Genomic DNA, 24,916 nt, shown 5'->3' on the forward strand with positions numbered 1-24,916 from the left:
AAATGTTACTCCAGATCTGATACAGGACAAAAAAAACACAAGATAACCAACACAATAAGATAAAGAACACTGTAATTTAAAAAAAACGGAATAGATATAAAAACATAAGATAGCTTATATACACAGATTTCAAAATGGACATTCAACCCATGAACTCATTACTTTTTTTTGTAAATTTTCTGTTTTTTGCACTACTTGTTTAAATTTATCTATTTAATATACTGTACATATACTTGCTGTAATTCGCTTGTTATTGCATTGTGCCGCTCCCGCAAAGTTAACAAATTCCATGACGTATGCCAGCGATGTTAAACCTGATCCTGATACAAAATTTAAAGAGTGCGAAATGAGAGCAAAGAAAGCAGCGATGGGTTCAGTGTCCATTCAGAAATCTGATGGCAGAGAGGAAGAAACTGTTCCTGAATTGCTGAGTGTGTGTCTTCAGGCTCCTGTACCTCCTCCCTGATGGTGGAGGGGAAGAAACTGTTCCTGAATCGCTGAGTGTGTGCCTTCGGGCTCCTGTACCTCCCCCCTGATGGTAGCAATGAGAAGAGGGCATGTCCTGGGTGATGGGGGGTCCTTATTAATGGATGCTGTCTTTCTGAGGCATCACCTTTTGAAGATGTCCTTGATGCTGAGGGGGAGGGGTGTGGGCTATTTCCTGTGTTGGAGCTGCCTGTGTTTGCAACCATCCGCAGTTGTTTCCAATCCTGTGCAGTGGCCCCTCCATACCAGACCAGTGATGCAGCCGGTTAGAATGCTCTCCATTAGTAGTAGAGCTACTAGGACTTGATGTTTCAATCCCTATGGTAAGTTGGCACTCTCGATGTTGGCAGTGGGCTTGGGGTGGTGTCAAGGAGGGAGGGTAGGTACGTCATCGGGGTCATCAGGTGGGCACTCTCCTTTGACGTTTCGTTGATAAGCCCACGACGTCTCCAGAGGGCTCAACGGTGCTACCTGGTGTCCCAGATACACCCCCCTCAGTTCCATACCCTCCTGTCTTCATCTTGCAGCCCAGTTGTTGTCTTTCCTTTTAATCCAAATCCAGTTGCTGCTTTCTTCTGCTGCATTTGACAAGGACTTGATTGCTTGTTGGAGGGAGTGACCCCTCACCCCCATCTTCTTCAATAGACTGGTCGTAGATGTGGCAACGAATCCCCTGCATCCCACTTCTGCAGGGAAAATCTTGGTCTTCCAGCCATTCTGGGCAGCTTCAGTTGCCAGTTCGGAGTACTTGGTCTTTTCCCTCTCATAAGCTTCTTCGACACCATCTTCCCATGGTACTGTCAATTCCACAACATATGCCAGCTTGGCTGTTGTGGACCACAGGACCATGTCTGGCCCGAGTGCTGTAGCCGCAATGTCTGGGGGAAACACAAGCTTTTTTTCCAAGTTCATGTCCATTTTCCAATCCCGAGCAACCTGCAGCATGCTTACATCTTTCGATGTTATATGGTGCTCTGGAGGTTGGCCTGCTGGTACAAATCGTGTGATGTGGACATTTACTGCCGATGTTTGTGGGAGAGCATTTGTGGTGATTCGCCTCTGTTCCAAGATTGATGCCAGCTGTCTGAGAACTTGGTTATGCTGCCAAGTGTACCGCCCCTGGGTGAGGCTCGTGGTGCATCCTGTTAAAATGTGCCTTAGTGATCCAGGTGCTTGACAAAGAGAGCAAGCGGGGTCTTCTCCCCACCACTGGCTCAGGTTCTGGGGTGTGGGTAGGAGGTCATAAGTGGCTCTGGTGACAAAACTTAGCCGGGATCCCTCCATCTCCCAGATGTCACGCCAGCTAAGTTTCCTCTTTTCCAGGCTCTCCCAATTAGTCCAGTGGCCCTGCTTGGTCATTGAGAGGGCTCTGGCGTGTCGCTCTGCCTCCTCCTGTCTTCTCAACTCCTCCACCATGAGCCGTCCCTTTTGCACTGGTGTTGCCCTGTGCCATTGAGGAGCCTTTGGGACAAGCCCGAGCCCGGCTCTCCCATGTTGGACTTGGCCAACCACATCCCTGAAGTGAAGAGCAGACTTAGCACTCTGAACGGCTTCAGATGGAGTCCACTTCCTCTCTGTTGCCACACAGAGGGCCACTATTCGAATAACAGTATCTTCAGATTCAGTGAGTGCATTTGAATTCTTCCACAAGACTTGCAATTGGTAATTCCAATTTGCCGTTCCCGCCCAGTCCAACAGGACCACCTTGCCAGATTGGGGAGAGGCTCAGGAGTAAACCCAGAGGGAAAATTCTGAAGCCGGAGTTCCTACATTGAGTTCAACACTAACTGGAAACTCCTCTGACATTGCCGGTGCCAAATAGTCGATCTCTGCCATTCCTTTGCATTCATCAGCTGCATGGAGAGAGCTAGCCTGCTGTGCGGGCAACAACTTGCTCTCCGTGTTGTACTTCCCTGGCTTGCACATCATGTAGACAGCTAGGACACAAGATCCATGGTCCATTCCAACCAATGGAGGACCTCCAGGTCTAGCTCATTAACAGACTCCTTCAGCGGACTGGAGGACAGTCTCCATATGAAAGACCGGAAGAACTGAAGACATTGGAGCAGAGTTAGGCCTTTCAGCCTATCGAGTCTGCTCCGCTGTTTCATCATGGCTGATCCATTTCCCTCTCAAACCCATTTTCCCTTTACCCTCTGACGCCCTATCTAATCATTTGGTGATGCATTGCCTGAGCTGCCTATTCAAACATCCAATATCAGTCCATCCTTTCTGAGATAAGGGGCCCAAAAATGCACACAAGACTCCAGGTGAGGCCTCACTACTGCCTTATAAAGCCTCAGCATTACATCCTTACATGCAGAAAGACTGGAATCCTCTCTCTCACTCCCGTTGACACCAAGCTGTCTGGCCAGGGCAAACATCTGCCAACAAGCTTGGTTGCTAACTTGAAAGCCAGCTCACGTTCCCAAATTCCGAACCAAAGCCCTGCTTGGGCTGAAAGCTAAAGCAGTGAAAAGACCCGTTGGCGTGACCCTCAGACGTTCCTTCAAAGATATCCCTGCAGCTGAGGACAGGAGTCCTTTAATAGAACATACAACAGTATAGTACAGGAACAGGCCCTTTGGCCCTCAATGTTGTGCCAGACCAATTAAATTAGTAATCAAATAGCTAACTAAACTCATCTTTCCTGCCTACACAATGTCCATATCCTCCCATCTTCCTCACATTCATGTGCCTATCTAAACGTCTCTTAAAAATCTCTAATGTATCTATCTCAGCCACCACCGCAGGCACCCACCACTCTCTGTGTAAAAGATCCGCTCTCACATCTCTGAAATTACCCTCACTCACCTCCTCCTCTCCTTGGACTCCCCGCTCTGGTTCTCTGCCTGCTCTGGATCTTCTCATCTCGAGTTGCCGACGGGACATCGACTTCATCACTCCTTCACTCCTCCACTGAATGCACTGCCCTCGACTCTCCCCGCACCAATCCCAACCTGACCATCAAACTGCCTCCAAAGCCAGTAAATCCTTCCTCAAGTATGGAGGCCAGAACTGCATGTAGTACTCCAGGTGCAGCCTCACCAGTACCCTGTACAGTTGCAGCATAACCTTCCTGCTCTTCAATTCAGTCCCTCTGGTAATGAAGGCCAATACTGTATTCCATTTGCTTTTGTGATAGCCTGCTGCACCTGCAAACCAACCTTTTGTGATTCATGCACAAGTACTCCCAAGTCCCTCTGCACAGCAGCATGATGGAAATTTTTACCGTTTAAATAATAATCTGCCGTTCCATTTTCCCTTCCAAAGTAGATGACCTCGCATTTACCAACATTGTACTTCATCTGCCAGACCCTTGCCCACTCACCTTACCTATCTATACATATCTCTCTGTATCTTCTGCACAATTTACTTTTCCACTCAATTTGGTATCATCAGCAAACTTAGATACACTACACCCGGTTCCCTCTTCGAGATCGTTAATATATATCGTGAACAGTTGCAGGCCCAGCACCGACCCGTATGGCACCACCGCTCACCACCGATTGCCAACCAGAGTAACACCCATGTATCCCAACTCTGCTTTCTTTCAGTTAGCCAATCCTGTATCCATGCTAATACATCACCCCAACTCTTTGCATCTTTATCTTATGGATAAGTCTTTTATGCAGCACCTTATCAAACACCTTCCAGAAATCCAAGTAAATAATGTCCATCTGTTCTCCTGTATCCACTGTGCTCATTATAACCTCAAAGAACTCCAGTAAGTTTGTCAAACAGGATCTGCCTTTGCTGAATCCATGCTGCATCTGCCTGATGGATCCATTTCTTGCCAGATGTCTTGCTATTTCTTCTTTAATGATAGCTTCAAGCATTTTCCGAACTACAGATGTTAAACTTACTGACCTGTAGTTACCTGCTTTTGCCGACATCAGTTTTTGAACTGTGGCGTGACATTCGCCGTCTTCTAATCCACCAGAACCTGCCCACAGTCCAGAGAATTTTAGTGGATTCTCACCAAAGCCTCTACTATAAATTCTGCCATCTCTTTCAGGACCCCAGGATGCATTCCATCAGGTCCAGAGGACTTATGTATCTTCAGGCCCACAAGTTTGCTCAGCACTACCTCTTTAAAGATAGCTATTGTATCGAGGTCTTCACCTCCCATCACTTCCATAACATCTCTCTTTGGCATGTTAAACATGTCCTCCACCATGAAGACCAACACAAAATAGTCATTCAAAGCTTCTGCCATTTCCTCGTTACCCAATATCAATTCCCACTTCTCATCCTCCAAGGAACCTACGTTCACTTTAGCCACTCTTTTCCACTTTATATAATTATAAAAACTTTTACCATCCGTTTTTATATTTTCTTTATTTTCTTTCTTTATTCCCTTTCTTTATTACTTGCTTGATGGTCCTTTGTTGCTTTTTAAAGTTTTGCCAGTCTTCCAGTTTCCCACTACTCTTGGAGGCTTTGTATTCACAAGCTTTTAGTTTGACACCTTCTTTTATATCCTTAGTTATCCAAGACTGGCTCTCCCCACCCTTACTGTCCTTGCTTTTTACTGGAATATACTTTTATTGAGCACCATGAAAAATCTCTTTGAAAGTCTTCCACTGTTCCTCAATAGTCCCGCCATATAGCCTGTGTTCCCAGTCAACACTAGCCAAATCCTTCCTCATCCCATTGTAGTCTCCATTGTTTAGGCATAATACACTAGTGTTATATCAAACTTTTGCACCCTCCATTTGTATGGGAAACTAAATCTTACTGTGATCAATCTTTCCAAGAGGGTCCCTAACTACAAGATCACTAGTTTTACCTGTCTTATTGTACAGGACCAGATCTAAGATAACAGATTCTCTTGTAGGTTAAGTAACATGCTGTTCAAGAAAGCCACCATTTATGCGTTCTATGAAGTCCTTCTCAAGACTGTCTTGATCAACTTGATTCACCCAATCTTTGTGCAAGTTAGTCTCCCATGATAACTGCTGTTCCATTCTTCTGTTCCTGAGATATTTCTGTTTATTGCCTGTGCCACTGTAATGTTATTATTCGGTGGCCGATCGACAACTCCCACCAGTGATTTTTTTTTCCCTTACTGTTCCTAATCTCTACCTGGATGGATTCAACATTCTGCTCCTTAGATCTTATATCGTCTCTCACTGTTGCCCTGATCTCATCCTTAATTAAGAGCGCTACCCCACCTCCCTACCGTATTACCTGATATTTAATTCCCAACCCTGATTGAGCTAAGATGTCACTTTGAGCTGAGCTGTAAATCATCTACAAGATATCAGCTCAGCTGAAATCATCTACATCTCGTAGATTAAATCATTAATAGACAATAGACAATAGGTGCAGGAGTAGGCCATTCGGCCCTTCAAGCCAGCACCACCGTTCACTGTGATCATGGCTGATCATCCACAATCAGTATCCAGTTCCTGCCTTATCCCCATAACCTTTGATTCTGCTATCTTTAAGAGCTCTATCCATCTCTTTCTTGAAAGCATCCAGAGACTTGGCCTCCACAGCCTTCTGGGGCAGAGCATTCCTTATATCCACCACTCTCTGGGCGAAAAAGTTTTTCCTCAACTCCGTTCTAAATGGCCTACCCCTTATTCTTAAACTGTGACCTCTGGTTCTGGACTCACCCATCAGCAGGAACATGCTTCCTGCCTCCAGCGTGTCCAATCCCTTAATAATCTTAAATGTTTCAAAAAGATCCCCTCTCAGCCTTCTAAATTCCAGAGTATACAAGCCCAGTCACTCCAGTCTTTCAACATATGACAGTCCTGCCATCCCAGGAATTAACCTTGTGAACCTACACTACACTCCCTCAATAGCAAGAATGTCCTTCCTCAAATTTGGAGACCAAAACTGCACACGGTACTGCAGGTGTGGTCTCACCAGGGCCCTGTACAGCTGCAGAAGAACCTCTTTGCTCTTATACTCAATTCCCCTTGTTATGAAGGCCAGCATGCCATTAGCTTTCTTTACTGCCTGCTGTACTTGCATGCTTGCTTTCAGTGACTGATGTACAAGAACACCTAGATCTCGTTGTGCTTCCCCTTTTCCTAACTTGACTCCATTTAGATAATAATCTGCCTTCCCGTTCTCACCACCAAAGTGGATAACCTCACATTTATCCACATTAAACTGCATCAGCCATGCATCTGCCCACTCACCCAGCCTGTCCAAGTCACCCTGCATTCTCATAACATTCTCCTCACATTTCACACTGCCACCCAGCTTTGTGTCATCGGCAAATTTGCTAATGTTACTTTTAATTCCCTCATCTAAATCATTAATATATATTGTAAACGGCTGCGGTCCCAGCACTGAACCCTGCGGTACCCCACTGGTCACCGCCTGCTATTCCGAAAGGGACCTGTTAATCGCTACTCTTTGTTTTCTGTCAGCCAGCCAATTTTCAATCCATGTCAGTACTCTGCCCCCAATACCATGTGCCCTAATTTTGCCCACTAATCTCCTATGTGGGACTTTATCAAAGGCTTTCTGAAAGTCCAGGTACACTACATCCACTGGCTGTCCCTTGTCCATTTTCATAGTTACATCCTCAAAAAATTCCAGAAGATTAGTCAAGCATGATTTCCCCTTCGTAAATCCATGCTGACTCGGACCGATCCTGTTACTGCTATCCAGATGTGTTGTAATTTCATCTTTTATAATTGACTCCAGCATCTTTCCCACCACCAACGTCAGGCTAACCGGTCTATAATTCCCTGTTTTCTCTCTTCCTCCCTTCTTGAAGAGAGGGACAACATTAGCCACCCTCCAATCCACAGGAACTGATCCTGAATCTATAGAACATTGGAAAATGATTACCAATGCGTCCACGGTTTCTAAAGCCACCTCCTTAAGTACCCTGGGATGCAGACCATCAGGTCCCGGGGACTTATCAGCCTTCAGACCCAACAGCCTATCCAACACCATTTCTTGCCTAATATAAATTTCCTTCAATTCATCCATGTCCTTCGGCCACTATTACATCTGGGAGATTGTTTGTGTCTTCCCTAGTGAAGACAGATCCAATGTACCTGTTCAACTCGTCTGCCATTTCCTTGTTCCCCATAATAAATTCACCCGCTTCTGTCTTCAAGGGCCCAATTTTGGTCTTATCTATTTTTTTCCTTTTCAGATACCTAAAGAAGCTTTTACTATCCTCCTTTATATTCTTGGCTAGTTTACCTTCGTACCTCATTTTTTCTCCACGTATTGCCTTTTTAGTTACCTTCTGTTGCTCTTTAAAAGTTTCCCAATCCTCCGGCTTCCCACTCGTCTTTGCTACGTTATACTTCTCTTTTATTTTTATACTGTCCATTACTTCCCTTGTCAGCCACGGCCTCCCCTTACTCCCCTTACTCCCCTTAGGATCTTTCTTCCTCTTTGGAATGAACTGATCCTGCACCTTCCGCATTATTCCCAGAAACACTTGCCATTGCTGTTCCACTGTCATCCCTGCTAGGGTATTGTTCCATTGAACTTTGGCCAGCTCCTCTCTCATATCATCATAGTTCCCTTTGTTCAACTGTAATATTGACACTTCCGAGTTTCCTTTCTCCCTCTCAAATTGTAGATTAAAACTTATCATATTATGGTCACTCCCTCCTAATGGCTCCTTTACCTCGAGGTCCCTGATCAAATCCGGTTCATTGCAGAACACTATATCTAGAATTGCGTTCTCTCTGGTAGGCTCCAGTACAAGCTGTTCTAAGAATCCATCTCGGAGGGACTCCAGAAACTCCCTTTCTTGGGGTCCAGTACCAACCTGATTCCTCCAGTCTACCTGCTTGTTGAGGTCCCCCATAACAACTGTAGCATTACCCTTGCGACATGCCAACTTTAACTCTTGATCCAACTTACACCCTACATCCAGACTACTGTTTGGGGGCCTGTAGATAACTCCCATTCGGGTCTTTCTACCCTTAGATTTTCTCAGTTCTGTCCATACTGACGCTACGTCTCCTGATTCTATGTCCCCCCTCGCAAGGGACTGAATATCATTCCTCACCAACAGAGCAACCCCACCCCCTCTGCCCATCAGTCTGTCCTTTCGATAGGACGTATACCCTTGAATATTCATTTGCCAGGCCCTGTCCACTTGAAGCCATGTCTCTGTTATTCCCACAACATCACACTTACCAATTTCCAACTGTGCCTCAAGCTCATCCACTTTATTTCTTATACTCCGTGCATCCATATACAATACTTTTAATTCATTACTCCCCTCACCTCCCATATCAATTCCTATTTCACTTGGCCATACCGTACGATCCTTTCTTGAGCTTTCTGCTCTGTTGATTCTGCTGTCTTTCTGAACTTTTCTTATTCTCACTTTCTCTTTATCTCCATCCTTATATTTCCAGTTTGTCCCCTCCCCCCCTACTTAGTTTAAACACACCCGTGTTGCAGAGGCAAACCTGCCGGCCAGAATGCTGCTGCCCCGCTTATTAAAGTGCAACCCGTCCCTTTTGTACAATTCATCCTTACCCCGAAACATACCCCAGTGATCCAAGAATGTAAATCCTTGCTTCCTGCACCAGTTCCTCAGCCACACATTCAGATCCATTATCTCCCTGTTCTTGACCACTCCAGCACGGGGAACTGGAAGCAAACCGGAGATAACCACCCTGGAAGTCCTGCTTTTCAGCCTTCTTCCGAGTTCTCTGAAGTCACGCTGTAGAATGTCTTTCCTGTTCTTCCCCACGTCATTTGTGCCCACACGCACCACCACTTCCAGATGTTCACCTTCACTCTTGAGGATTCCCTGCAATCAGTCCGTGACATCCTGGATCCCGGCAAGAGGGAAACAACACACTATCCTTAAATCTTGCCTGTTGCCACAGAAACCCCTTTCTGTTCCTCTCACTATGAAATCCCCTACTACCACGGCTCTGCCTGACGTCTGTCTCCTCGGACCTCAGCGCCAATTGTTGACTCGCAGACCCGTCCGCCTCTCAGACTGGCACTGTCTTCTGTCCCGACAGCTTCCAAGAGGGAGAACCTGTTTACGAGAGGCACATCTCCCGGGGTTTCCTGTACTTAAAGCATCTTTTCCTTGCTCATCGTCGTCCCCCTTCTCTCTTCCGGTATCCTGGATGTAACGATCTCACTGTAGGTCCTGTCCAGAAAACTCCCGTTCTCCCAGATGAACCTAACATCATCCAGTTTTCTCTCCAGTGCTGCAACACGGTCCTTCAGAAGCTGAATCTGGACACATTTTCCACAGGTGCAGGAGCCAGAGGCACTATCAGTGTCCCTGACTTCCCACATCATGCACGCAGCACACTGAATCAGCCTAGCGGTCATCTCTTCACCACTTCTCACCCTGTCCAACTGTGGCGTAGTCTCCACTCTCAGCCTCCTCGCTGAAGACTCCCAAGCCAAAGACTCGCACTTTTCTCACAAGGCACTTCCCTCGACAAGGCCGCTCCCCTAGAGCGAGCCTTGCTTATATCAGCTGATAATTTGAGTCATTAGCTTCACCTGCCGTGCCTCCTCCCACCTGGAAGGTCCGTTTAGCTCGCTACTCACGACCACAGAGGGATCAGAAGTGGAGAGAGGGAGCAATTTCATGTTCCTGGGTGTCAACATCTCTGAGGATATCGATGCAGTTACAAAGAAGGCACAACATCGGCTATATATCATGAGGAGGCTGAGGTGATTTAGTATGTCTGCAAAACACACTTGCAAATCTCTACAGATGTACCATGGAGAGCATTCTAATCGGCTGCATCACCATCTGGTATGGTGGTGGGGGTGGGCACTGCACAGGACCGAAAGGAGCTACAGAAAGTTGTGAACTCAGTCAGCTCCATCATGAGCACTAACCTCCCCAGCATCCAGGGCATCTTCAAGGAGCGATGCCTCAAAAAGACGGCCTCCACCATCAAGGACCCCCATCGCCCAGGGCATGCCCTCTTCTCACTACAACCGTCAGGGAGAAGGTACAGGAGCCTGAAGGCACAAACTCAACAACTCAGGAACAGCTCCTTCCCCTCAGCCATCAGGTTTCTGAATGGACAATGAAACCATGAACACGAGCTGACTACTTTTCTCCCCCTCTTTTTGCACTTATTCATTAATTTAACTATTATATATATACACAGTTTTGATTATTATGTATCACATTGTACTGCTACCACGTAACAACAAGTTTCACGACGTACCCCAGTGATATGAAACCAAATTCTGATTCTGTTCCGTATCACCAGTGATGAATCACCACACTTGATCAGAATCAGGTTTCACATCATTGACATATATTGGGAAAGTTGTTGTGAAACTTGCGACATAAAAACACTGTAAGTTGCAATAGGAAACATACTAAAAATTAAACTAAATGAGTAGTGCAAAAAGACTGCAAGAAACAGTGAGGTGGTGTTCCTGGGCTCAATGTCCATTCTGAAATCCGGTGGCACAGGGGAAGAAGCTGTTCCTGAATCATTGACTGTGGGTCTTCAGGCTCCTGTACCTCCTCCCTGATGGTAGCAATGAGAAGAGGGCATGTCCTGGGTGGTGGGGGTCCTTAATGATGGTAAGAATATATAGCTGTGGAGGGACAGAACATAGAACCTGACAGCACAGTACAGGCCCTTCACCCCACGATGTGGCGCTAATCTTTAACCTACCTTAAGGTCAATTTAACCTTTCCCTTCCATAGAGCCCTCCATTCTTCTATCATCCATGTGCCCATCTAAGAGTCTCTTTAATGTCCCTAATGTATCTGCCTCTACCACCACCCCTGGCAGGGTGTTCCATACACTCACTACTCTGTGTGAAGAATTTACCTCTGACATCCCCACTATACTTTCCTCCAGTTACCTTAAAATGATGCCCACCCTTCCCCATTAGCCACTTCCAACCTGGGAAAAAGTCTCTGACTGCCCATTTGATCTATGCCCTTTTCATCTCCTCCATCAAGTCACCTCTCACCCTCCTTCGCTCCAAGGAGAAAAGCCCTAACTCATTCACCCATTCCCATAAAGACATGCTCTCTGATCTGGGGAGCATCCTGGTAAACCTGATAAAGTTTAAGGGAATGGGGGATTCTCAGATCCCTGTAAACAATGGACTCGGTACTGACTATGTCTGTGACTGCAGTGTGTTTGAATAATGTCTCACAGCTGCTTTCTTTGGAGCAAGATAAGGGTTAAGGTTTGTCCAGATCCACATAAGATGTCTCTGGGCTTTTCACACCTTTTGATTTTGACAAAAAGCAGTACCTGATGGAAATTAGACAGAACATTGCTTTCTTAATTAAAACACAAATTTGACTTATCTTTGTAATTATGTTGTGGCGCCAGCAAACCAGGTAGGACATTCCTTACTTTAACGAGGATTCAGGCACCTTTTAATTCAGGTTTTACCACTGTGAGCTTCTTGTAACTGGAAAAGCTCAATATCCAAGCACGAGCCACATCTTGCCCCCTCTCCTGTCCCCTCTCCTGCCCCATCTCCCTCTCCCGCTCCCTCCCCCTCTCCCAAAGGGCTGAGTCCTGCCGAAGGGTTTTGGACTGAAATGGCGACTGTCCTTTTCTCCATAGGTGCTGCCTGGCCTGCTGAGTTCCTCCAGCATCTTGTGTGTGTTGCTGGTTTTCTAACATGGTGTTGGCTGCCTGGAGTGATGGTAGAGGCAGATATATCGGGGACTTTTAATGACGTTTAGATAAGCACACGAATGTGAGGAAAACGGAAGAATATGGACATCGTGTAGATTAGATTGCCCACTTGATTAGGAATTTAAGTATAACATTGTGGGTTATGGGGCCGGTTCTGTTCCATGATTTATATAAACTAGAATATCAAACTGTAAAAGAAATTATTTAAGAATGATCCATGACTGACCAGGTGGATCATAAGAACGTGGAGCAGGATGGCATCATGAGTGAGATATCTAATGACAAACAAGAGAAAATCTGCAGATGCTGGAAATCCGAGCAACACACACAAAATGCTGGAGGGACTCAGCAGGCCAGGCAGCTTCTATGGGGAACAGTACAGTCGACGCTTCTGTAGGTGCTGCCTGGCCTGCTGAGTTCCTCTAGCATTTTGTGCGTGTTGACTGAGATACCTGTCTGGGTTTTCATTTGATCATTTTTTGTGTTTCTTTTCCAGGAACTTGTGTCTGACACCAATCAACACGTGAAGTCAGCTCTGGCCTCTGTTATTATGGGCTTGTCCACCATCCTGGGCAAGGACAGCACTGTTGAGCACCTGCTTCCCCTGGTCTTGGCTCAGCTCAAAGATAAGGTAATTTTATCATGAAGTACAAACTTTAACATACCCCTTGCGTGACTGGTGGCCATCGTGGATAATATTTGATTAGCCTACCGAAATCAGGCAAACACCAATGGAGAGCTTTCTTCTGTGTGCTGTTTGGAAGCTGTTGTCAAGTCCAGAGTGCTGAGGAAAGGTCGCTTATTGTTCATTAGGCGATCAAAAAGTTGGTTGTCGTCTCTGGAACTTGTACATCTGCTGAAGGTGACGAGCAGTCCATGCTCCACCACAAGATACAGGTATCTGGATAAGTGTGCCAGAATGGGACGTGTTGCAACACAGACTGATGTGTCTAGGCTTTTACTCTCACTGATATCGATTCCTGGAAGGGGACAGCAGTTGGCCCATGTTCATCTGCTTTCTTTCCTGTTGACAAACATTGTAACTGCCGTTTGCTTGGAGCTGTGCGGTGATGTCCAGCATTCTAAAGTGGATAATCACAGATTCTGCAGATGCTGGCAATCCAGAGACCCCACCACACGCGCGCACACACTCACACATACATACACACACACACACACACACACACACACACACACACACACACACACTGACACGCACACACACACAAACACACGCACGCATGCACACACACAAACACACACACGCACAGAATGCTGGAGAAACCCAGCAGGTCAGGCAGCATCTATGGAGGGGAATGAACCCTTGGGCCGAGACCCTTTGTCAGGACTGGAAAGGAAGGGGGAAGGCGCCAGGATAAGAAGGTCGGGGGGTGGGGGGGTACAAGCTGGCAGGTGATAGGTAGACCAGGTGATGGGAAAGGTTGGTGCGTAGGGGAGGGTGGTTGAAGGGAGGTGGTGGGTGGGAAAGGTAAAGGGCTGGAGAGGAAGGAATCTGATAGGAGAGGAGAGTGGACCATGGGAGAAAGGGAAGGAGGGAGAGGTGATGGTGGGAATGGTAAAGGACTGGAGAGGAAGGAATCTGATAGGAGAGGAGAGTGGACCATGGGAGAAAGGGAAGGAGGAGGGACACCAGGGGGAGGTGATGGTGGGAATGGTAAAGGGCTGGAGAGGAAGGAATCTGATGGGAGAGGAGAGTGGACCATGGGAGAAAGGGAAGGAGGAGGGACACCAGGGGGAGGTGATGGTGGGAATGGTAAAGGGCTGGAGAGGAAGGAATCTGATAGGAGAGGAGAGTGGACCATGGGAGAAAGGGAAGGAAGAGAGGACCCAGGGGGAGGTGATAGGCAGATTACAAGAGAAGAGGGGAGCCAGAATGGAAAATGTTATTCAGTGAATAACATTTCTAAGGCCAGTTAACTTAACATCTGTAGTCGGGAAAATGCTTGAAGCTGTCATTAAAGAAGAAATAGCGAAACACTTAGAAAGGAGTGGCTCCATTAGACAGACGCAGCGTGGATTCAGAAAGGGCAGGTCCTCTTTAACAAACTTACTGGAGTTCTTTGAGGATGTAATGAGTGCATTGGATGGAGGGGAATAGGTGGATGTCGTATACTTGGATTTCCAGAAGGCGTTCGATAAGGTGCCTCACAAGAGACTTTTAAATAAGATATGGATGCATGGAGATGGAGGAAGTCTATTGGCATGGATAGTGGATTGGTTAACCTATAGTAGGCAGAGAGTTGGTATGAATGGGTGTTTCTCCGGTTGGTGGTCAGTGGTGAGTGGGGTGCCACAGGGGTCGGTACTAGGCCCGCAGCTGTTTACCATTTACATTGATGATTTGGAAGAGGGGACAGAGTGTAGCGTAGCAAAATTTGCTGATGACACTAAACTGCGTGGAAAAGCAAGTTGTACAGTGGATGTGGAGAATCTGCAGAGGGATATAGATAGGTTAAGTGAGTGGGCCATGGTCTGGCAGATGGAATACAACGTTGGTAAATGCGAGATCATCCACTTTGGAAGGAATAATAGAAGAGCAGATGATTATTTAAATGGTGAAAGATTGTAGCATGCTGTTGTTCAGAAGGACTTGGGAATGCTTGTGCATGAATCGCAAAAAGTTGGCTTGCAGGTACAACAGGTTATTAAGGCAAACAGAATGTTTGCCTTCATTGCTAGAGGGATTGAATTCAAGAGCAGGGAGGTCATACTGCAACTATACAGGGTTCTGGTGAGACCGCTCCTGGAGTACTGTGTGCAGTTCTGGTCTCCATACTTGAGGAAAGATATATTGGCTTTGGAGGCAGTGCAGAGGAGGTTCACCAGGTTAATTCCGGAGATGAAGGGGTTAACCTATGGGGAGATTGAGTTGCCTGGGACTATACTCTCTGGAATTCAGAAGAATGAGAGGACATCTTATGGAAACATACAAAATTTTGAAATGAATAGATAAGATAGAAGTAGGAAAGTTGTTTCCATTGGCAGGTGAGACTAGAACTAGGGGACATTGCCATTCAGGGGAGAAGATTTAGGACGGAGATGAGGAGAAACTGTTTTTCCCAGAGAGTGGTGAATCTGTGGAATTCTCTGGCCAGGGAAGCAGTTGAGACTTCTTCACTAAATATATTTAAGATTCAGTTAGATAGATTTTTACATAGTAGGGGAATTAAAGGTTATGGGGAAAAGACAGGTAGGTGGAGCTGAGTTTACAGACAGATCAGCCATGATCTTATTGAATGGCAGGGCAGGCTTGATGGGCCGGATGGCCTACTCCTGCTCCTATTTCTTATGTTTTTCTGAATCATGAATGGAATAACAACTGTTTCTTCCACCGGAGTCTCTCCAACTGTTCTTTTAGTTTGAGAGCTTTAGATAAGAGCAAATGTGCAGTGCGTTCTTTAGAAGCGGTGATGTGAGCTAGTTTGTAATCTCAGTGCATATTGGATTAAAGATGAATTGCTTAATGGTGTGATGGAGCTGTTATTTTTCCATCTATCAAGTTCCTTATTTATTTTGTTGTGAACTTAAACAAAAATGCTGCATGTGCAAATCTGGATTTTTTAATTAACATGGAAATTTGCATTCTTTCACTATTTTTACAGAATTAAAATTATTTTTAAAAATTTTTAAAAATCTTTCCCTTCCCCTCCAATTCTGCACTCTGAGCTTTTACTTCTCACCTGTCTATTACTTCTCCCTGGGTCCCCACCTCCTTCCATCTCTCCTGTGGTCCACTCTCCTCTCCTCTCCTTTCCTCTCTCAGATTCTTTCTTTTCTAGCCCTTGACCTTTCCCACCCACCTGTCTTCACCTATGACCTTCCAGCTGGCCTCCTTCCCCTCTCCTCACCTTTTTATCCTGGCATCTTCCCCCTCCCTTTACAGTCCCGATAAAAGGCCTCGGCCTGAAACACCGACTGTTTACTCATTCCCAAAGATGCTGCCTGAGCTGCTGAGTTCCTCCAGCATTTTGGGTGAGTTGCTCTGGATTTCCAGCGTCTGCAGACTAGCTCGTGTTTATAATTAAAATGATTCCCTTCATGTGCTACACCTCAAAAGATTCCCTAAATGTCGGAAATGCCTCGATTTTCCAGGCACAGCTGACAGATTCCAAGTGTACATCTTCAAATTGTCAGCTGTTAATTCAAGCCTTGAATTATTTGTTTGTTTGAAATGAAATCAAGAAAATAGCCTGCCGAATCATGGTTTGAGCTATTGGATAATTTAATAGTAATTAGTATTTTGCATGTATTTATGCCAAAGGTGCAGAAAGATTTCTCAGACGCAGAAATTCAAGTGTTTTTCTTTTGTGAAATGTAGCTTTTCACAAAATGACCGTTGTTTCCTCCCATGGCCCTCCCGAGGAGCTCGCCTGCACTCAGGGAGAGTGAACGGACAATAAAGGACAATTAAGACTCGGGAACACAATTAGGCCACTCAGCCCATCATGTCTGCTTTGCCATTCCATCATGGCTGGCTTATTACCCTCTCGGCCCCATTTTCCTGCCTTCTCCCCCATAACCTTTAACACCCTGACTAATCAAGGACCTGTCAGCCTCCATGTTAAATATACCCAGTGACTCGTCCTCCACAGTCATCAGCGTTGATGGATTCCACAGATCCACCGCCCTCCCACTGAAGAAATTTCCTCTCAGCTCTGTTCTAAATGGACGTCCCTCTATTCTGAGGCTGTGCCCTCTGGTCACAGGAAACATCCTCTCTGTTCTAGGCCTTTTAATATTCCATAAGTTTCAATAAGATTCACCCGTCTTCCTTCCCTTCTGAACTCCATCAAGGACAGAGCCGGAGCCGTCAGGCACTCCTCTTGTATGTTTCATTCCCAGGATCATTCTCGTGAACCCTCTCTAATACCAGCACATCTTAGATAAGGGGCCCAAAGCTGCTCACTATACCCCCAACTGCGTTCTGACCAATGCCTTATAAAGCCTCAGCATTACCCTTATATCTTTTCTAGTCCTCTCAAAATGAATGCCAACTGTACCACCAACTCAGCCTGCAAGATAACGTTTAGGGAACCCTGCACGAGGTCTCCCAAGTGCCTTTGCACCTCTGATTTCTGAATTTTCTCCCCATTTGGAAAATAGTACATGCCCTTATTCCTTCTACCAAAGTGCATGGCCATACGTTTCTGGTAGTAGGCACCCTTCGATCCCAGGGGATGATGGGTTTGTGCCTCTGGTGGACTGTGTCCTCTCCTGGGCAGGAAGGTTTGAAGGACCGGCTCTTGCCCATGCAGCAGGCTCCCCCTCTCCACGTCACTCATGTTGTCGAAGGGAAGGGCAAGCGCCAATACAGCTCGGCACCAGTGTCATCGCAGGGGTTGCCAGAGTGAAACTGTAAACAACATCAAACTGCCTTAGGGGTTTACCCCCAAAGCCTTTCCCATGGGTGGGCATGGCGGCAAGGCAGCGGAGGTTTAAAATCAGGGTTTTCCTTCTCTTGGTGGGCTGCCGTACAAGGCTGAGGAGTCCTACCAACCCAAAACACTTTCGGACACTACAGTATATTCCAACTGCCACTGCCTTGCTATTCTCCCAATCTATCAAGTCCTTCTACAGACTCTCTGCCCCTCCACCTATCTTGGTATCATCCACAAATCTGACCACCAAGCCATCAATTCCATTGTCCAGATCATTGACATATGCTTGAAAAGAAACGGTCACAATACCGACCCCTGTGGATCACTAATAGTCACCTGCAGTCAACCAGAAAAGGCCCCTTTCATTTGCAATTCTTTGCCTCCTGTCAGTCAGCCAATCTTCTATCTATACTAGGATATATTCTGTAATACCATGGGCTCTTAACTTGTTAAGGCGTCTCATGTGCGGCATCTTGTCAAACTCCAAGTAAACAACATCCACTGACCCTCCTTTGTCTGTCCTGCCTGTAATTTCCCCTTAAGGAAACCATGCACCTCCAGTACTGGCAGCCTCGTCCTTAATAATGGACTCCCAACATTCTCCCAACCACTGAAGTCAGGCTGAAGGGCCTATAGTTTCATGTGTTTTGCCTCCCTCCCTTCAGAGTGAAGTGACACTTGGAAATTTCCAGTCCTCTGGAACCATTCCAGAATCTGATGACTCTTGAAAGATTATTACTAATACCTCTTCAATCTCTACAGCTGCCTCTTTCAGAACCCTGCGGTGTAGCCCATCTAGTCCAGGTGACTTGACTACCTTCAAAACTTTCAGCTTCCCAAGCACCTTCTCCTTAATAAAAGCAACTGCACTCAAGGGAGCGGGAAGCACCAGAGAGACATTCTGTAATGACCAATAGACCAATTGTTTGGAATCAAATGCCCTTGCTTGTGTTCTCAGGGCTGAGTGTGTCTGCACTCGCACCACCCCCTCCTGCCCCTGGCAGTCCACCTCAGCCACCTCTCTCACACCCCTCCCGTGGGTGCTCCACTCTCACCATTCCCAACATCCTGTGCTCCCGCCAGATTTACAAACTTGCTCTCCGCTGCACGTTGGCAAGTACAGTTCTGTGCAAAAGTCTTTGGCACCCTGGCTAGATGTGCATGTGCCTAAGTACTGTAAGTGTGAAAGTGGCATTCATATTTCTTTTGTGGGATTAATATTTCATAAATGTCCAAGATGATACTTTGAAAGCAGAGAGTCTGGGGAGCGCCAGTGTGTTTGTCAGACAGCGTTCGCAGTATGAATGTTTTTCACCTTTGCTGTACTCAGAAAATTGCCTTTCCTTCCTTGTGCCCTGAGGTCCGTTTGAACATAATCTCCAATCTGGACTGCGTGAATGAAGTTGTTGGAATTCACCAGTTAGCACAGTCTCTCCTGCCAGCCATTGTAGAATTAGCAGAAGATGCCAAATGGAGAGGGCGCCTTGCGATAATCGAGTACATGCCTCTGCTTGCAGGGCTGCTGGTGGGTGGTTTATTCTAAAATGTTTTTATAGTCTATCAGCAATGCTTCCATATGGATGATTTGCAGAATGGAAATGATTGCCCATATCAAATTGAAACTTTAGTTTAAAGATGGAAATAACTTTGAACATCTTCTTTCCTTTTGCACCAGAAGCAAATGTGCGATAGTAACAATTATACTTGTAGCCCACTGACATGGGTAGTCTTACTTCAGACTCGGGGCTCCCAACCTTTTTTTTAATTGACCATTAACCAAGCGGTCTGTGGACCCCGGGGTGGAAACCCCTGGTTTACACCATCAGGATTAGACCCCTGTTTAAGGACTGCGGACTTTTTCAGACTTACGGATTTTATATTCTGTTTTTATATGGCTTGTTTCTTTTCATTTTGTTGTGCAAGGGGAGGGTGTTTGGGGGTAAAATGTTCTGTCGGTTTTTGTGCGGTGGGTGGGCTGGGGTTGTTGCTGTTCCATTTTCTGTGTGGAGGGAGGGGTGGTTTTGGGGGGGGCGCTGATGATCAGGATGCCATTCAATGACTTTCATGTTTTTTCTTTGTTTCGTGGCTATCTGGGGAAGACAAATTTCAGAGTTGCACATGATAATACGTGAACCTTTGGCCTGTACATCAAACAGATACAAACAGAAAGGACAATAAACTCCATACAATCAGATGAGGGGGTGACAACTGTTGATTCAGCTCCACAAATACAAAAGGAATTTCTCGACTTGTTACAATTTATGCCCCTAGATGAAACGTCCTTGATCTCGCTGGAGTTTAACTCGGAGGCTAAAGAATCGTCTGCAGCTATAACTAACATGAAGGGAGGGAAAACTCCTGGGCCCAGTGGAAATTTCGATTGAAATATATAAAATCTTTTAAGACTAAACTAATACCACCTCTGCTTGATATGTATCAGGAATCATTTGACACTGGATCCCTTCCCCCCTCTCTTAATATGGCAGCAATTATGCTACTGTTAAAACCTGGAAAACCACCATCCTTTGTGGATCTTATAGGTCAATCTCACTTCTGAACAATGACCTCAAAATTCTCTGTAAGGTATTAGCTAGGAGGCTGGAGCCACTCTTGCCAAAAATGGTCCACCCTGACCAAAATGGGTTTGTAAGGGAAGGCAGGGCTTCCACAACATTCGAAGAGTGCTTAATATACTTTATGAAAAATCTGGAAGCTCTGATAGTGCTATTCTGTCATTGGATGCCGAGAAAGCCTTCGACAGAGTGGAGTGGAATAGGGGGAAAAGTTCTAAGATACAGCTTCTATATTCTAACCCACAGGCTGAAGTTTTAACTAACGGGCTTTTTTCAGCATCTTTTAAACTCCAACGGGGAAGAAGACAGGGCTGTCCCCTATCTCCCCTCCTGTTTATCCTGGCCACTGAGCCACTTGCTATGGCAATTCGAAAACAGGCTAACGTAGCAGGAATAACTATAGGAGATGTAGAACATCGCATAGCCCTGTATGTGGATGACGTCATTTTGTCAGAGCAGGGTTTACCTATTTGGGTGTTAAAATTACTCCTACTATTGATAAAATTATCCCAACTAATTATAACCCTCTCACAGACTCAGTTATTCAACTTATAAACAGATGGACGAAATTGCTCATAAATTTGATTTGCTTAAACATTCTAAAAATGTCAATTTTACTGAAATTCCTGTACCTTTTCCAATCTATCCCACTTTCTCCTCCATCATCTTTCTTTTATTTATTTAAGAAATTTTTTTCTAATTTCATCTGGAATAATAGACATCCAAGACTCAGGCTTTCCCTGTTATATCTGCCGTATGATAGAGGTGGCTTACAGCTACCAAATCTTATATGGTATTTGTGGGCGGCCCAAATTAGAGCAGGAATGTTTTATTTTGTTCAGGATCACTCCCCTCCTTGGGTCTCAATGGAATCCCAGTTGATCAATATCCCTCTAGAACTATATATGTATTCAGCAAATAAGAAAAACCTGGTCACACAATCTAAAATCCCTTTCTTAAAAAATACAATAATGATTTGGCACGATGCTCTTGCGTAAATGGGTGAGACATCACAGTTATCCCAGTTTACTCCTATCTTTGGTAAAGATAGCTCCAGCCCGGCAGAGCGGATCCTGGTTTTAAAACTTGGCCGCCCCGAGGCATAGCTAAGGTGTCTGATCTTTATAATGGCAATACATTTATGTCATTTGAAGAACTCAAGGCCACATATGGAATTCCAACAAAACACTTTTTTAAATGCCTTTAGTTGCAAAGTTTTATTATGTCCAGGCAAAGTTACAGTTTGAAGCTCCCTCCTTTATTTACCCTAGAAGACATCACTCTGAAATTATCTGAAGCTAGGGGACAAGTGTCTGAATTATACATGTAAGGGTTTCTTCTTTTATGTTACTTGCTAAGGCTAATAAAATGGCTTCTCTGTACTGTTAACTGCTGAGACAGTGGTTCTCTAGAGCAGCTTGTTTGGGTTATAATTACTGATACAGGAATTGTATTCATTTGCTAACCAATTGGGATAGATGGTATTCTTTCTTGTGTGTCTGTAAGCTATTCTTTTTCGTGGGCTTTGGGCAGAAGGCGTGATGGGGACAGAGAGAGGAGACGCGAGGAGAGAGATGCTGTAAGCTGGGCAATGGCACGGACCCCGAGCGGGAGTCCGAGGCCCAGGGTCTTCAGCGAGGATAGGAGGCGAGGACAGACTCGTGTGGAGTGTTTGGTGGATCACCGAGGGTGGTCCCATTCGTGGGTTGGCGGAGTTCAGAGGACATTGATTGGAGGAAGGGGGACCCGGTTCTGTAAGAGCTCCAACGAGTGTGCACCGAACTGATAGTTACTGACTTGGCACCTTTATTCTATTTGTTTCTACTAACCCATCAGCAAGAAATACTTATAAAGTGTAATCATTTAATGGCATATGGCGTACTGTCTGTTAATTGGCGGTGTGGGGTACATCACACAGCATCCACACAGACCTGATCTCCCCGTTTGGCGGGGCTGAAGGCTGCTCCCCCTAGACGAAAGCGAGCTGAGCGAGTCTAGGCTTACCAGGGGGCTACATACAAATTGTTTGCAAGTAAATGCAAAGAGTCATCAAACAACATGCTACAAGCATGGAGAACTGATTTGCATGAGAATCTGTCAGAAAAAGAGTGGTCAGAAGCTTGTTCCTTCGTTCAAACCCAGTCAGTGAACACTCATTCTAAGCGGATAACCAGACAGTACATTACTCCAGTCAGGTTTCGTCACTTTAACCCCAACATTCCAGACACATGCTTTAAATGTAATCACTAAAAGGGGTCTCTGTTCCATTGTATGTGCGAGTGCCCCCAGATAATCTGCTTCTGGAAGAAGGTGCTGGATTTGATTAGTCAGATTATTGGTAAAAAGGTGCTCCTTGATCCTAAATTATGTATTCTGAACATTTATCCAAAGGAAACCATAGAAACCATAGAAAAACTACAGCACAGAAACAGGCCTTTTGGTCCTTCTTGGCTGTGCCGAACCATTTTCTGCCTAGTCCCACTGACCTGCACATGGACCATATCCCTCCATACACCTCCCATCCATGTATCTGTCCAATTTATTCTTAAATGTTAAAAAAGAACCCGCATTTACCACCTCGTCTGACAGCTCATTCCATACTCCCACCACTCTCTGTGTGAAGAAGCCCCCCCTAATGTTCCCTTTAAACTTTTCTCCCCTCACCCTTAACCCATGTCCTCTGGTTTTTTTCTCCGCTTACCTCAGCGGAAAAAGCCTGCTTGCATTCACTCTATTTATACCTATCATAATTTTATATACCTCTATCAAAAATTATGGACTTTGTAACCTCCAAAAATGCTTAATATTTGTTTTTTGGAAGCCAAACGTTGCATAGCCTATTCATGGAAGTAACCAGTGGACTTTCACAATGGCTGAAAGGAGTGATTTCTTGTCTTGCTCTAGAAAAGATAAACTAGATCACAGAAAAACAAACTTGGCAAATTTCAAGAAATTTGGGACATTTTCTACAAGTTTCTGGAGAACAATATTTGGGATGATGGAAGTAACGAATTAAATTGAATTGACAGCTTTTTTTTAATAGCAGGGTGTTTGCTTTTTTTCTGCGTGTTTTTTTCCCTTTTATTTCTTATGTATTTTATTTTTCCCTTTTTCTTTAATTTTGTTGCACTTTCAAACCTATGGATGATCAAATGTGTTTTCTTTTCATTCTGTAAAAGCAATAAAGAGATGTTTGAAGAAAAATAAGTGAACCTTTGAATCTTTGATTGGGAAAAGGGGAAGGGAGAGGGAAGCACCAGAGAAATATTCTGTAATGATCAATAAACCAATTGTTTGGAATCAAATAACCTTGAGAGCAGAATTAGTCCATTCAGCCCATTGAGTCTGCTCCAACATTCCATCATGGCTGATTTGTGATCCCTCTCAACCCTATTCTCCTGCCTTCTCCCCGTATCCTTTCATGCCCTGATTAATGAAGAGCCTGTCAGCCTCCATTTTAATTATACCCAATATCTTGGCCTCCACGGTTGTCCATGGAAGTGAATTCCACAGACTCGCCACCCTCTGGCTGAAGAAGTCGCTCCTCATCTCTGTTTCTGCCAGGCGCTCCGATTTCCTCCTCCATCCCAAAGACGTGCTGGTTGTAAACTGGTTGTTGTAGATTCCTCCTCTGTGTCGGTAACTAGCAGGAGTAGTGAGGTAGTGTTCATGGGTACGGTGTCCACTCAAAAATCGTATGAGAAAGGGGAGGAAGCTGTTCCTGAATCAGTGAGTGTGTGTCTTCAGACAAATTGTCCCTCCTTTCTGGTAGTAGCAATGAGAAGAGGCTGGTGGGGCCCTTAATGATGGACACTGTCTTTTTGAGGCACCGCTCCTTGAAGATGTTCTGGATAATACGGAGGCTGGAGCACACGATGGAGCTGACTAATTTTATAACTCTCTGTAGCTTACTTAAGCTCTCCTGTATCATACCGGATTTAGTATGTATTTGGTTTTAAGGAAGCAAATCGCTCTCAGTTTCGGTGTAAACACAAAGTAGATTTTCTTAGCTAGAAACTCACAATGTTCTTGTTGTGCTGTGTTCCCATACTTTATGGTTAATCATAAAACTATTTAGTGAATATTTACACCTTTGTGGTTAAAGAGTTGTCAGGGTCCGAGTCAGAGGCACGGGCAGAGCTTGTGGTTGGACAACTCAGCCACGTGGTTACCCTGGGAATTGTTAGTTGTGCTGGATATGAAGCAAAGTAACCTGAGAATTATGCAAAGGCTAACTTGTTCCCAGTGACTGAATGTAGAAAGTGGAATGTATTAACTGCACGAGAGACGTGAATGTAGAATGGTGCACTGTCATGTCGAAGAGAGATACTGTGCGGGTCAGGAGTGTGGGATCTGTAATCTAAATAATCCAGCACATGCATAATTACGTTTAAATGGTGAAGTTGAAATAGCACCCTGCTGTGGATGTGGTAGCATAGGATTCACTGGGTTATTTATTTAAAGGTACACGGAGGAATAAGGCCCTTCCTGCCCTTCGAACCGTGCTGCCCAGCAATCTCTGATGCAACCCTAGCCTAAACAGGGACAGGTAACAGTGATGAATTAACCTCCCAACTGGTGCGTCTTTGGATTGTGAGAGGAAACCAGCGCGTTCCGCAGGGAAAATGTACTGGCTCCTTACAGGTGACATCAGAATTCCCAAGCTGTAATAGTGTCACGCCAACTGCTACGCCACCGATAGTGGTTAGTAACGTTCTTACTGTCTGCATTAAACCATCGGACACTTTTAAGTTCTTTCCTATTTTTCATGGATCATAGTCCTGGTATTGACACAAAGAAATTAATTAAGGATAGTTAAAATACTAGATGCAAGTACCTTAGA

General features: G+C 45.3%; 1 protein-coding gene across 1 annotated transcript in view; it reads left to right on the forward strand.

The window, feature by feature from the left end:
* Window positions 1-24,916, forward strand: part of LOC140203675 (serine/threonine-protein phosphatase 4 regulatory subunit 1-like) — a 55,643-nt gene that overhangs the window by 7,256 nt on the left and 23,471 nt on the right. The window contains exons 3-4 of the mRNA XM_072269723.1: window positions 12,598-12,732; window positions 18,831-19,025. Coding sequence (XP_072125824.1) covers window positions 12,598-12,732; window positions 18,831-19,025 — 330 coding nt within the window. The remainder of the gene's footprint in view (window positions 1-12,597; window positions 12,733-18,830; window positions 19,026-24,916) is intronic.

This window comes from Mobula birostris, chromosome 10, assembly GCF_030028105.1.
Source record: "Mobula birostris isolate sMobBir1 chromosome 10, sMobBir1.hap1, whole genome shotgun sequence".
NCBI lineage: Eukaryota > Metazoa > Chordata > Chondrichthyes > Myliobatiformes > Myliobatidae > Mobula > Mobula birostris.